Here is a 14,350-nt window from a genome sequence, read left to right on the forward strand (position 1 = left end):
TGCTGTCCTCGTCGTCGTGATCTTCGCCCTCTTCAAGCTGTGGGTCTGGCAGCATGCTGGCTGTCTCGACCTTGTATGTGGTTCTCCCCTAAGGCTGTGAAGGCCGGTATAAAAGAGAGAGAGAGTACCTCTCCTAGTGTCTGTGAATTAGCACACTAAATTTGGTGTCGGAATTTTTTTTTTTTAAATATTTTACGGTTCTTAGGATTTTTTTTTTTTTTTCGAATCCTTGAGGGGGATATAGGCTATGTCGAAGTTCGCAAAGAGGAAGGCTCTCATCGGCACATCCTCGGACGAAGAGGGCAACGGTGACGAGGGTTCTCGGGGAGCCCCGTCAGTCGAGATCCCGGCGGGGCAGCGGGTGAAGGACGACGAACCCGCGCCGCCGCCGGCTGGAGAAGAGCTGCGGGCGCTCAGCGCGCGCACCGTGGAGCTGTTCTCCGCTGTGACGGCACTGGGGGGCAGCTGGGTAAGGAAGAGCCGGTGGAGGGGGCTGCGAATCGGGGGCAGCGAACGGGCGATTCCGCCGTCACTGCCGACCAAGGGCGGGTATCGAGTCCGGCCAAAAGTGACCTGCCGCTGACGGCTCGTCCGGGGGCACCTTCCCTCGCGCAGCGGCTGCCGTTTCTCAAATAATTTCCAGCTGCGGGAGGTGATTGGGCAGCCTTCTGGCGGCAGTTCGCCGCCACTTGCGAGCTCGCGGGGTGGTCCGATGCGGAGGCGCTACGTATTCTTCCCACTGTGCTGGACGACGCAGCCTTGGCGGCATTTTTTTTCATTCCCGAGACGGACAGAACGACGCTGCGTCAAGCGTACGCCCTGTTGGCGGCAACTTTTGACATTTGTCAGCAATTCAACGGGCGTGTATGCATGTGGGAAGGAAACCGGAGCGCCCGGAAAAAAAAGCTATTGCGTGTGAGGGGGCATCGTGCCATTTGTAAGTTTGAACCCAACCATCGGTATGATCCACACTTTACCTGTAAGGTCAACAACGAGTGTGCAAAATCTTGGGACCAGTAAAATTTGTTTAAATATGACTCGAAAGGCCAACGAGTGAAAACTAGAATATGGACATGTAAAAAAAAAAATCTAAAGCTCACATCAACAACATGTAAGCAATATGAACTTACATCATCCTTGGCTTGGAACAGGAATTCATTTCCATCCTCGAGCCTGCGAGTGACAATAACACGTGCATTCGTTACTTCGCCAGCCGTGTGCGTGTTTCACCATCCTTCCTTCCTCAGTCTCTCTTGTCGCCCATTGAACCACGTGATTAGAGATACTCGTGTGGTGCTCGTGTGCACAATGCGAGCCCTGGACATTGTCAGGAAATTCCACGTTTCTATGGCAGGCAACCCAGTTAAGTCTTGAACACGTTGTGGACGGTAGGTGGCAAGGAGGAATATGAATTGAAATTGAACTCAATAATTGCTTTACAAAAAGGCTATCGTGTACCACTGTCCAGTATCATTTGCTCAGACTGATTCACGCTGTTAGCCAAAGTGTAACATTAGCATGCAACTAAAGCAGCTTTTGGCTAGCCATCAAACAAAAACGTCACTGCATGGCGGCTTTCAGATGCGCTTCTGCGGCATATTAAGAAGCCACTGGAGCTATGCACTTTAAAAAATATATTGAAAACTATTTTGTATTTGGTTTGTTGTATTCTTAGGTTTTTTCGGTAAAGTCACGTAGGTAAACAATTTAAATTAATAAAAGTAAAATAAAAATAAAAATCACGACGTTTCGGAAGCAACACAAGCTTCCGTCTTCAGGTGGAACAGTCACAGCACGATAGCTGAAGACGGAAGCTTGTGTTGCTTCCGAAACGTCGTGATTTTTATTTAATTTTTATTTTACTTTAATTAATTTTAATTTTTTACCTACGTGACTTTACCGAAAAAACCTAAGAATATGAATCCTTGCAGTCACGAAAGCTTCAAATCTAGAATTGGTTTGTTGTCCTTCCCCGCACCTCCAATTAGCACGGTTGGCTACGTACAGTTTTAAAGAAGTTTAACATCTTATCTTAATGTAATTTATATAGCACCTTACAGAGAATGTTATCCATACATATAACTAAACCCTAAATAATCAATGCTTGAGGTGGCCAGGTAGCTCGAAGGGGGTCGGAGCGAGCACTGCCGAGATCCTGGGTTTGAAGGCAGGTTTTTGTAGCCGCCCATGATTAACCCGAGTTGTAAACGGAGTCGATGGCTTCAGCCCGGTCACCAACAATTTGCACGCGCAAAAAAAAAAAAATAATAACAATCAATCCTCTTTGCGGCAGCGTTATGGAACGCACAGCCAATGCAGCGTCGCAGACAACGTTCGCTTGATCCAACCGTGAGACTGACAACAGGGCTGTGGGCAGGTGACGTCGTTACCGCCACTCAGTGGTGAACGGCGATCGTTGTTGTCGTTGTTGTCGTTGTCGTGATGTGGCCCGGCGGTAACGCGTTCGCCGCTTTTGTTTTGCGGAGGGTTTTCAGTATCAAATGCGGCGGGCTGCCCTGGTTATTATTCCTGCGGGTGTATTCGCCATAAAAATACGTCGCTGCCGCTTGACGGTGGACGATAGCAGACGTTCAAGATCGCCAGACGTCATTCGAACAGAGTAAGCCAAGTGCGTGCCGGCGTCGTGGCTAGCCAGGAAGCCGTCCCGTGGCCAGCAGACCTCGACATTGGCATTTAGCTCCTGAGCTTATTGCTGCCATCATACGCAAGAACAGAATGGCCGAAGTTGTAACTTGCTGACCCGCCCCTTACTGGGCACCTGGGAAAAATAGCTTAATAGCTCATCGGATTCCCCCTGTCTACATTTTAAAACATTCTCATTCTGAAAGTTTGTCAAATTTGAAGGAATTACACCCGAATTGGGATTACACACGGCGGCAGCGGCAGCAGCGGCGGCGGCGACATCGCCCCCGACGGTGAAACTGCCGCAGACCGTGCCTGCGAGACACGGCAACGCCGTCCTACGTGACGGCGGGAGCCCCAGCGCGCCGTGGGAACGACGGCGCGAACGCCCGAGCGCGCTCGATCGTCGTGCATGTGTCCAGGTTACCGAGGGCCCGGGAGCCGTGGCAGCACTCACCGCAGCTTGAAGACATGCTTGCGCTTCTTGTAGTCGGATGCCACCTCGCACGAGGAGCCCGACAGAGGTAGGGGGATCTCGCTGTGAAACGTGACCCCCGTGCCGGCGCTCTTGGGGTCCTTGTAGAAAGCGATCTGACCGGTGCTCAGCACGCAGTACACGTTGTTCCATGACCTGCGGGACAGGGTCAGGGGCGCCACGGTGGCTATGAGATGTTATCTCCCTCGCCTGCTATGCAGGAGGTCGTGGGTTCGATCCCGACCCTGACCATGCCTGTTGTGTATTTGGAGTTTGCACACTCGACCCGTGGCGATCGCGTGGATTATTTGGAGTTTGCCCTCCACGTTTATAAAACATCCGCTGAGATTATTGGGCTGTCACTATGAATTCCCACGTGCAGTGATGATGATGATGATGATATAAGCCACTTCGATGATGAGCTATCAAGTGTGGCCGGGTAGCCTCTGAAAAAGAGCTAATAGTTCAGTGAGCTTTACCTGGTAAATAAAATAGTAAAAATCGAAAGTGAGGGTTAGGATGACCTTCGTGTCTCATCCAGAGACTGGATTCAAATTGATTAAGTCCGTTTCAACTCGATGCCGGTATTAGTTGTCTGTAAGGTAACATGAAAACCCGTGAGAGACGGGCCACCGCTGGAAGGCTACCCTCTCTCGCATCAGAAACGTCAGCAGACCGATATGCACATCGCCATCATGAACAGAAGATTAAAGACACAGGCCACAGGAGTGTGATTGTGGCCATGCAACCAAAACTATGGGCCACTGTAGTAAACCACTAGAGTCTGCGCTCATCCAATGGAGGAGGAACACAATCCATGAACTCTCTCGTCAGGCATCACTTGAGTAGAGAAATCGAAGCGTGTGCAGGCATCATGACTAACCACAAAGCCCTTTTGTGGCTAGCAGACCTCGACATTGACATTTAAACAAAGCTAAACTATTTTAATTTTACCAGGTAAGGCCCACTGAGCTATATAGCTCTTTTTCATAAGCAACCTGCCCACAAATGATAGCTCAACTCTTATCATGTGAAAATGTATAGCCGCCAAATACTCTAAACGCATGCTTCTAAATGTGGAGGACCCGGAGAAAAATCCATGACCATCAATGCGCAAGGATAGAACAGAAGCCAGAGACGCGGAGATGGGAGTTGGTGGATCATGCAGAAGTGGAACAATTATAATTACTAGCTGCCTTGGAGTGTCTCACTCATGCCACTGACTGGTGGAAGGACTTTGACTGGAGGAAGCTCTCGAGATATTTTTGGACTTTGAAGAGGTGGGAGCATCCGCCGCAGGTGAACTGGCTTTCCACGAACCGTGGTGTAACCGTTCATACTCTGCGTGACCAGAGGCGGAGGGGGATTTAAGAAACCGGCACCGTCGTTTCAACTTCCACGCTGGGAGATAGAACGGGCGACCCCGAGGATTGCGAGTCCAGTGGGCTGAACATTACATCACGGCAACATCCCCTTTATAATAATAATAGCAGCAGTGGAATTTATTTCACTTTACGCATCGCCTGCCCAAGGATAGTTCCTATAAACGTTGAAAATAAAAAGGTCCCTTGTTTTGTCTACATAGACTGTTGGGGCCAGTGCTTTTAAGGGGCGTCATGGTGGGTAGCGAGATGTTAACTTCCTCGACTGGTATGCAGGAGGTCGTGGTTTCGATTCCGACCCTGACACCTGTATATTTGTAGTTTGGGTGTCTCTCTCTCTCTCTCTCTGTGGACGCGTGGATTTTTCTCCGGGTCCTCCAATTTTTCCCTCCACATTTAGAAACATGCAATTAGAGAAGTTGGCTGCTGTAAAATGCCACATGGTAAGCCACTTCGTTGAGATATAATTTGTGAAAAATAGCTATATAGCTCAAGTGGACCTTACATGGTACAATATAAAAAATAGTGTAGTTTAGTTTTAAGGCGAGCATGGCACATGAGGGGGTGATGTGGCCAGCACCACGCCTGGCCACCTTTGGTCTACACACCACAGAAGGTACTTCTTTAAGGCTGAGTCAACCTAGTGGAGGCCCAGGACCGGTCCACTGATGTCAGCCATATCTGGGAATCAACACTCTGGTCGCTGGGTTTGTAGCGCAGTGCGCTAACCACTACGCCGCCACTCCCCAAAAAAACGCTCTCACACACGGGTGCGTGCCAATGAGCATGCATGCACGCCAACAAGCACACGCACACACACAAGACAAAACCCCCGTATAGCCTCAAGAGTGCTGTTAGCAAGTGCCTAAGAAGGCAATCATGGCCAGCACCACACCCGGCCGCCTCTGTGTAAATTTTTACACAGAGCAGCAGGTACTCATTTGAGGCTGAGTCGACATCAGGAAAGGCCCAGCACCGGTTGAGATAACCCAGGCCGCCGTAATTGCAGCACAGGGCGCTAACCGCGACACCACCACTTCCCATAACAAAGACAAAGATCGCCCGTATAGCCTGTAACAAACTCTCAGGGCAAGTGTTGTTAGCGAGCACCTATGAAGGCCAGAACGGCACACGAGGGGGTGGGTGGCCAGCACCATGCCCGGCCGCCTTTGTCTCCCCAGTGGCGATGTTTACACACCGCACCAGGTATTCATTTGAGTCGACATAGGGGAGGCCCAGGACCGGTTGAGATAATCGTCGCTCATTTTGGCCGTGAGCGGGAATCGAACTCTGGTCGCCAAGTTCGTAGCGCAGCGCGCTAACCGCTACACTACCGCTCCCCACACACACACGCACACACACATTCACACACACGCACAGACACACACAGACACACGCACACACGCTCGCAACGCCCGCACCTGCTGTTGGCCTTCTTGTTGCTCGCCTCCCACTCGTGCTTGCGGTGCAGGAAGCCCTCCGTGGGCAGCATGAGCACCTCGCTGGGCTTGGCCGGGAGGCTCGCCGAGGTGTGCGGCGCCAGCGGCGGCGACGCGAGGCCCCTCCTCTCCCCCTCGGGCGATGGCGGCGGGGGGCTCTCCCTCGCCCGCCGCGCTCGGCCTTCGGAGCCGTTCGCCAGCCCGTCCGCACCTTCCGCGGCCGCCTGGGCCCGACACGGGGAAGCGCGGGTGGCAGGGAGGGGTGTTACTGAAGCGGCGTGGCTTGCGACGTCATTCTCGCGGCCGGAAAGGATTTTCCACTGAACGTACGTGTGCATGCGTGTACGTTGAACTCGTGCCGTGCCGTACGTGGCCACACGTGGCAATCGGCGTTTAGCACCGCCGGTGTTTGCTACAGAGTTTCAGGCAAACTCTCATCATAGGCTCGCGGTAGGCGAGATGTTAACTCCATCGCCTGGTATGCAGACGGTCCTGGGTTCCATGCAGACCCTGACGCCTGTTGTATATTTGGAATCCCCATGGTCGCGTGGGGTTTTCTCCGGGTCCTCCGATTTTTTTTCCTCCACATTTAGAAACATTCGTTTGGAGTATTTGGCTGCTATAAATTTCTGCGTGATAAGCCACTTTGTTGAACTATCGATCGTGGCCATCCCACGTCTGAAAAATATTTATATAGCTCAGTGGGCCTTAGCTGGTAAGATCAAAAAAACATTGTTTAGCTTAGTTCGGATGTCCCCATGACAGACGGACAGTTGGACAGCTATTGCAAGAACGCTGTCCGACTTCGTTGGGAAGCGTTGTTTATGTGTTCGTGAAATAAGTAGTTAATCTGTTAAGCAATATTAAAAGACTGTGGTGACGCTGACGCGCAAGCACGAATCTAACCGCTCGCTGCGTTTACGATCAGCGCCGCCTCTTGAACAAGTTAACGATATGATCACACGAAATGTCCGTAAGGGTGTTCGACACGCACGGCAGGGTTATTGTTACAGGTAGGAAAACAGTTCAACACTACCCACCAGGGATTACGTCGTGCACTAATGCGCTGTCCAACCAAGTTCCCACCTGCCCACTCCCATGGAACGTGTTTTTTGGGGCAATGACCAACCGCCTCGAAGCTCTCACCTTTGCCGACTCGACTTCGACCGCCGCGACTCCGTTTTGCACGGCATGCGCATCTCCAGCTTCTCTGTTGTTTGATGGAAAAAAACGAATGAAAAATGTAATTAATCAAAATCCAGGTTTAGGACATTCAGAATATTCACTTGTATTCATACCGGAGGAATCCGATTAACTTTAAAGCTCTTATTCACAGTTGCCCAGTCTTTCAGAGATGTCCAATCCATGGCCAAACAACGGACACCGTCGTACCGCACGCGACGATGTCGCTTCGACGCGCGTTACGTCCACGTTGTGCCCTCGTGTTTTTCCGCGCATTGATTAATCAACTGCTGTCAATACGACACGATGTGTTACGCGTGAGCGCTTTCCGTCGATAAAGCAGAGCGCGGTGGGCCTGGCTGCCCGGCGGGCCAGCTTTCAACCGCGCCGATTTTGGCGACTGACGCAGGGTTTCCGGCTCTTCTGGTCCGCCGATTAATGGGCGAGCCAACCGCGTTACCCGCAGACACAGACGGACAGTCACAGGCAAGACAGTCACAGGCAAGACAGTCACAGGCAAGACAGTCGCAGGCAAGACAGTCGCAGGCAAGACAGTCGCAGGCAAGACAGTCGCATGCAAGACAGTCACAGGCAAGACAGTCGCAGGCAAGACAGTCGCAGGCAAGACAGTCGCAGGCAAGACAGTCGCAGGCAAGACAGTCGCAGGCAAGACAGTCGCAGGCAAGACAGTCGCAGGCAAGACAGTCGCAGGCAAGACAGTCGCAGGCAAGACAGTCGCAGGCAAGACAGTCGCAGGCAAGACAGTCGCAGGCAAGACAGTCGCAGGCAAGACAGTCACAGGCATTCGGTCTAAGCTGGAATAACCGCGATGAGCTAATGAAGCTCTGTTTTACAGAGCTTAAGGCGATACGGGGGACCTTTCGTGTGTTGTGGTTGTGTGTGTGTTGTGGTTGGGCGTGTGTTGTGGTTTTATTGTGGTCGAGTGTGTGTTGTGGTGTGTTGTGGTTGTATTGTGGTCGAGTGTGTGTTATGGTGTGTTGTGGTTGGACGTGTGTTGTGGTTGGACATGTGTTGTGGTGTGTTGTGGTGTGTTGTGGTTGTGCATGTGTTGTGGTGGTGTGTGTGTTGTGGTTGTGGTGTGTTATGGTTGTGCGTGTGTTGTGCGTGTGTTGTGGTTGTGTTGTGTTCGTGGTTTTCCCTGTGTCGTGTGTACAGCGTACATCTGTAATCTGGCGCTCTGGAGGGTGGGGTTCATGGTTCGTGCAGAGGTCATCACCCACCTACGAGATGGCCTGTATGTGGTGGTACAGGAAGTAGGTTCTTTGCCAACATATGCAGATTTTTGGGCGTTTTACCCTCATGTGCGTGTGTGTGTGTTTTTTTCCGCCACATCAGCTCCCTACCATAATTCAAAAGAACCCAATAATAAATGGGTCAAATATCGCAGCGGTGGGGGGGGTGGTGGGATGGTGCATTGGTTCGCGCACCCGAGTTGGATTCCCATGGTTGGACAAATTCGTTTCGAGTGATATCTGAATAGGGTCTGGGTTACGCCCATCACCGGTAGAGGCTGACCAGCGTGAAGTATGGCTAAACATGACCCCATGGCCGATACAGAGTGGGGGAGGCCTTCATCCAGCAGTTGATTAATAATGATGTAATATTCATAATTTAAGCTTGTAAAACGCGCACAGTATGATGTTTTTCTTTCTGCTTACCTAGTCTGGAATTCCTCGCTGGGTTGAGGAGGTGAGAGTCTCTTCCTCTCCAGGTCATCCTCCTCCTCCTGCCGACGACGCAACTCCAGCAGCTCCAGCTGAAGAGGGGACAGCAGAGAGACAGAGGTAAGAAACCATCGAGTCCCCGAGTCGGCACTCTGCAGGAATGTAATCACTGTGGATGGCATCCTCCGTTTCTACGTGATCCACCAACCCCGCTGGCATGTTTCCAGATTGCAAGCCTTCAGCATCAATCCGAAAAAAAATTGACGTGCATCGATTTTTCCATTAAAGTTGATTCTCATGCTCACACCAGACGCACCGAACCGTGAGAGTATATTGGTGTTGCGTGTGAGCAACTAGCACGCGCAATTGTACGCTATTCCACTTAATTGCGCGGGATTGCGCGCAATTGTGTGGGATTTGCACGAGACTTATTAGGATTAGCATGGGATTTCACAAGATTGCGCGGGATTGTGTGGGATTGCTCACGATTGCACGGGATTGCACGGGATTGCGCGGGATTGCGCACGAGATCGTGAGCATTCGCGCGAGCTTGAGCGTGCGATCGCGCACCCACCGTCGTGAGTTTCTGCAGCGCCCCGAAGCGCTCGTCCCAAGTGAGCGCCGACTTGTCGAAGGCCTCGTGCCGCTTGATGAGCTTCTCCACGTCGTCCACGCTGAGGCCAAGCTCGCGGCTCGACAGGTACGGCTCCTGGCTCAGCAGCCACGTCTCGGCCACGGACGCGTCGCGGGCAAACTGGTGCACCTCCAGGACTGGCGTGGCCCGCGACGGGACGCGCGTTCAACAGCGACAGCGACGGCAACAACGGGAATAACGTGACATTAATAAAGAAATCACAACGACAAGGCCGATTTGCAGCACGCGCAGAATGCATGTGGCGAGTCGCCAACGTGAGCCAGAGGCATGTTTAAAAACGAGCGGCTTTTACGAACCAAAAATATACCCGGGAATACAAAACCCGGTTTACATCGGGAATGTGTTCCCGAAAAGGTGCGAGGACGAATATATCGAAACCACGTCAAATCGAAGCGATTCACGGGGTAGTCAGGTGGTGGAGGCGAAGGCTGATAGGCGACGGATAACGAGAAAGGACGGACGACGTTGCCGTCAGCGACGTGAGCGTGGGGTCGAGTAGCGGCGCTAATGATCAAGTGACGACGTACTTGCGAAACGACGTCATAGGGGGAGACGTGAATCGGGGCATCACCGCATTTGTTTGTTCTAGATTTGAAGTTTTCGTGACTGCAAGGATTCATACTCGTTGGTTTTTTCGGTAAAGTCACGTAGGTAAAAAATTAAAATGAATGAAAACAACTAAATTAAATCAAGACGTTTGTGTTGCGCCCGAAACGTCGTGATTTAATTTAGTTGTTTTCATTTATTTTTAATTTTTACCTACGTGACTTTACCGAAAAAACCAAAGAGTATGCATTTGTTTGTATTATCGTGAAGTCGCTTCATAAGGTCAAGACAAATCCTTCACAATCACCATCAGCAGCTGTGATCTACCCACCGCTGGGTGGAGACCCACCGCCCCAAGCCGTTACCATCTCTCACGGGAGGGCAATGCAAACGTTCCATTTGGCTTCCGCACGCACGTGACCTGAATCCATCTCCGCGGCGGCCACTTCCTGCAAGCTGCCACTTCCTCGTTGGTTTTGACCACCGGTGTCGATTGTGACTCGCATCGTGCCCAGTAACGAAGTCAACTCCCTTTCCCTCATGCTATTGGTCACGTCACGTTCAGCCCTGTGTTCCCCTGCACGCCTCTCACTGTATATCCAAGAGTTCTTAGCGCCAAGGTGGCGAGATGTTAACTACCTCGCCTGGTACGCAGGAGACCGTGGGTTGGATCTCGACCCCGGCGCCTGGATATTTGGAGTTAGTATGTTCTCTCTCCCCGTGGTCGCGTGGAATTTTCTCGGGGTCTCTCAGTTTTTTCCCTACACATTTAGAATCAATGTGCGTTCAGAGTATTTGGCTGCTATAAATTTCCACAAGACGATAAGCCACTTCGTTGAGCTTTCATTTGTGCCCAGGTCCTTTCTAAAAAAGAGCTACATAGCTGAGTGGGCCTTACCTGGTAAAAAGAAAAATAGCAAAAAAGAAAAAAATTTGTAAAAAATAAAAAAAATTATACTGGCAGACGTGAAAAGCAGTGGCACCAACTTTTGGTCACTGACACAAGCCACGAATAACTCAACAAGGACATAAATAATCAGACGCGACATGTCTCCTTCACACATTCGTCTCTCCACGTCAAATATATAACCATTTCTTACATGATCCATCAGCCGCACGGCCACATCATAGAGAGAGGGGGCCCTTTAGCCCAACGGTCCCCAACTTTTTTGGCACTAGGGACGGGTTTCGTGGAAGACGATTTTTTCACGGACTGGGGGAGGGGGGGGTTCATCATTGGGTATTTCCCCCTTTTCAAAGAAGCTCTCCAGCGACGTTCGTTTTTTACTCATTTTGGCTACTAGGGGTTAGCAGCTTGTGGGCTTACCAACACTGTGACTGAGACGAGTGCGCAGTGCGGGAAAGAGGCGCGGACGGAAGTGGTCAATAATAAAACAATGAGGGCGGGCCACGCGCGGACTCACCGCTATCACCTCCTCCTGCTGTGCGGCCCGGTTCCTAACAGGCCACGGACCGGTACCGGTCCGCGGTCCTGGGGTTGGGGACCCCTGCTTTAGCCTGTTAGATCGGCAGTTTACGAGCATTGATGCAAGCAAGCCAGACTCGAAACCGGTCCAGAGTCGGCTCGTCTTGATCGATGCCGTTAAATTAATGCACTCCCGGAAGGCCGTGCAGCTGATGGGTTATGTAAGAAATGTCAAGTGAGGATCGTAACCGGAGCGCCGAGGTGACATCGCGACCAACGCGGCGAGCACTTACTGAGCTTCAGCCACTCCCATCGCTCCTCCCACTTGTCAATCATCTCCTTCCTCTTCTCCGTCAGCTCGATCAGTTTCTCATTGATCTGGAGTCACCCAAGGAGGGGTCGGGGGTGGCACGCATTCATGTAGAAAAGTTAACTTAAGAGACAACCACGCCCGGACACCGTTGTCTTCGCATCGCACCAGGTACTCATTTGACACTGGTGTTGGCTGTGAGTGAGAATCGAACTGCGGTCGCTGGGTCCATAGAGCAGCGGCACTAACAGCTACAGAAATAAAAAAAACATAAGCACAAAGACACTCATCATCGCTGGCTTAACGAGCACCGGCCCTGGGTGCGGACGAAGCATCTAGCGCCGGAACAGACGCCTCCAGTAGGGACGCAGCAGCAGCCCCAGCGATGGGACGGGGGGGGGGGCGGCGGCAGCTCACAGGAGGGTGGCGGAGGGTGGGAGGTGGGGGGTGGGGGGTGGGGGTGGGGGTCTCACCTCTGCGGAAGCGAAGTGCTGGCGCTGCAGCAGCGCCTGGCCCAGCTCGACGCAGGCGGCGAAGCTGTCGTTGCGGGTGTCGACCTCGGCCTTGATGCCCTGGTGGCTGTTCATGAGCAGCTCCACGGACGACACATCCCTGGGAAGGAAGATGGCCATCGCCACCAACGCCACCGGTCACCCATCGCCGTCTCCGTAAGTCAGCGTCGTAATTTTCATCGTCGCCATCGGCGTCATCGTCGTCGCCGTTATCGTTCTCGCATTTGTCATCGGAGGTCAATGGGTTGAACCGGCACCGCCAAGATGCTGGGTTCAAGTCCGGGTATCAGCCGCCTGTGATTAAACCGTATTCTCTAGTTTCGTGAGATGATGGTCTTAGGTCAGACATCAATGACTTAACAGGAAAAAATAATTGATTTTGTGCATAATTTGGGTAGATTTCAGCTCTGCGAATTTAAATTATCGAATGGAATGTTTATCTCTATGGCAGGGCTGGTAAGAAAGTGCTGCCCCCCAAGCATGGATAAAAGGCCACTTCTAGAGAATTCACGAGTAGTTTAGTATCATCTGCTTCTGCAGGCCATTCTCTAATGCGGGGTGATGCGCCTCCTCTTTGAAAGTTCCAAGTGGATTCTTAGTCGCAATTGCACAATCAGGATAAGGATAAAAAAGCAGGATACATTTGAGGAAAGAGACAATAAAATATTGCACAAAACGTAAGACTTGCGATACAGGCCTGTCCAATTGCGAGCCTCCAGCAAAGTTAAAAAAGTTGGAATGTAAACTATTAACGATATTAATTTCACATGGCAGATTTTACAGACCGTGAAGGGACACCACTTAATTCTGGGTAAGAGTGGCACCTTGATGCGACTCAAATTGGCGTGACTCAAATTAAATTTGACCTCAGCTATTGCGCACAACCGTGAAAACCCACGACTCACGATGGAACAATAGCAAACACGCAAACCCGACTGACACTCTCCACAACAAAGTTCCGCACGCTCACACACGCACGTACGCACGCACGCACAGACACACGCGTACGCACGCACGCACAGACACACACGCTCCCTTGCTCACACACGCGCGTACGCACGCACGCACAGACACACACGCTCACACACACGCGTACACACGCATGCACAGACAAACACGCTCACTTGCTCACACACGTGCGTACGCACGCACGCACAGACACACACGCTCACTTGCTCACACACGTGCGTACGCACGCACGCACAGACACACATGCTCACTTGCTCACACACGCGCGTACGCACGCACGCACAGACACACATGCTCACACACACGCGTACACACGCACGCACAACAACCACTGCCATTCACCACTAAGTGGTGGTGAAGTCACTACGGCGCTTATGCCAGGCTATGTGCCCTCACACACGTACAACAAAGACAAAGATCCCCCCCCCGTGTAGCCTTAACAGACTTTTAGGGCAGGTGCTGTTAGCGAGCCCCGATGAAGGCCGTCACGGGAAATGAAGGGGGTGGCTGGCCAGCACCATCACACACGTACACGCAAACACTCACTCGCTCACACACGCGCACGTGCCCACCCGCCGCACTGACCGGGGGCTCTCCTGCGCGTCGATCTGTCGCCGCACGCCCTCCATCCAGAGCAGGAGGTCGCGCACCATGCGGAAGAAGCGCAGCTTGTCCGCCGTGTCCACGAGGCGCACGCGCCGCTCGCCGCACGCGTCCAGCAGCGCCCGCCACGCCTCCGCCACCTCGCGCTCGCGCCGCGCGATGTCCTCCGCCTTCTCGCCCGCGTACGCCGTCTGCAGCCGCGCCGCGTCCTCCTCGATCTGCTTCACCTGCTCCGGCGCCGAGACCGGCAAGCGAGCGACGGGGGTGGCGGGGGAAGGGGCCGAGGGAGAATGGAGGGGAGGGTGGTGGGTGGGTGGGGGGGTTAGGAGGATGGAGGTCGTAAGCGGGGTTGGCAGACGGACGGGCCGTGGAGGGCCACAGGCGTGAAGATGGAAGAATGTCTCCGATTAGCACGGGTGGCTGTGTACGGCGAGAAAGAAGTTCAAAGTACACTCGTACAATGTCAGAGACGCGGAGCCGGCAGCACTGCTCTCCTGCGTTGGAAACCGGCTTTCAGCCACCC

At 52.5% G+C, this 14,350-nt stretch overlaps 1 protein-coding gene across 6 annotated transcripts in view; it reads right to left on the reverse strand.

Moving 5' to 3' along the window:
* The window catches only part of LOC144937220 (spectrin beta chain, non-erythrocytic 1-like), a 197,520-nt gene that overhangs the window by 6,550 nt on the left and 176,620 nt on the right, over window positions 1-14,350 (reverse strand). For all 6 annotated transcript variants that reach the window (XM_078864582.1, XM_078864581.1, XM_078864580.1 and 3 more), the window contains 9 exons: window positions 13,810-14,054; window positions 12,217-12,355; window positions 11,727-11,811; window positions 9,381-9,577; window positions 8,801-8,898; window positions 7,086-7,149; window positions 5,922-6,163; window positions 3,101-3,274; window positions 1,131-1,173 (listed from right to left, as the gene is read on the reverse strand). In XM_078864582.1, coding sequence (XP_078720708.1) covers window positions 1,131-1,173; window positions 3,101-3,274; window positions 5,922-6,163; window positions 7,086-7,149; window positions 8,801-8,898; window positions 9,381-9,577; window positions 11,727-11,811; window positions 12,217-12,355; window positions 13,810-14,054 — 1,287 coding nt within the window. The remainder of the gene's footprint in view (window positions 1-1,130; window positions 1,174-3,100; window positions 3,275-5,921; window positions 6,164-7,085; window positions 7,150-8,800; window positions 8,899-9,380; window positions 9,578-11,726; window positions 11,812-12,216; window positions 12,356-13,809; window positions 14,055-14,350) is intronic.

This window comes from Lampetra fluviatilis, chromosome 18 (genome assembly GCF_964198595.1).
Source record: "Lampetra fluviatilis chromosome 18, kcLamFluv1.1, whole genome shotgun sequence".
NCBI lineage: Eukaryota > Metazoa > Chordata > Hyperoartia > Petromyzontiformes > Petromyzontidae > Lampetra > Lampetra fluviatilis.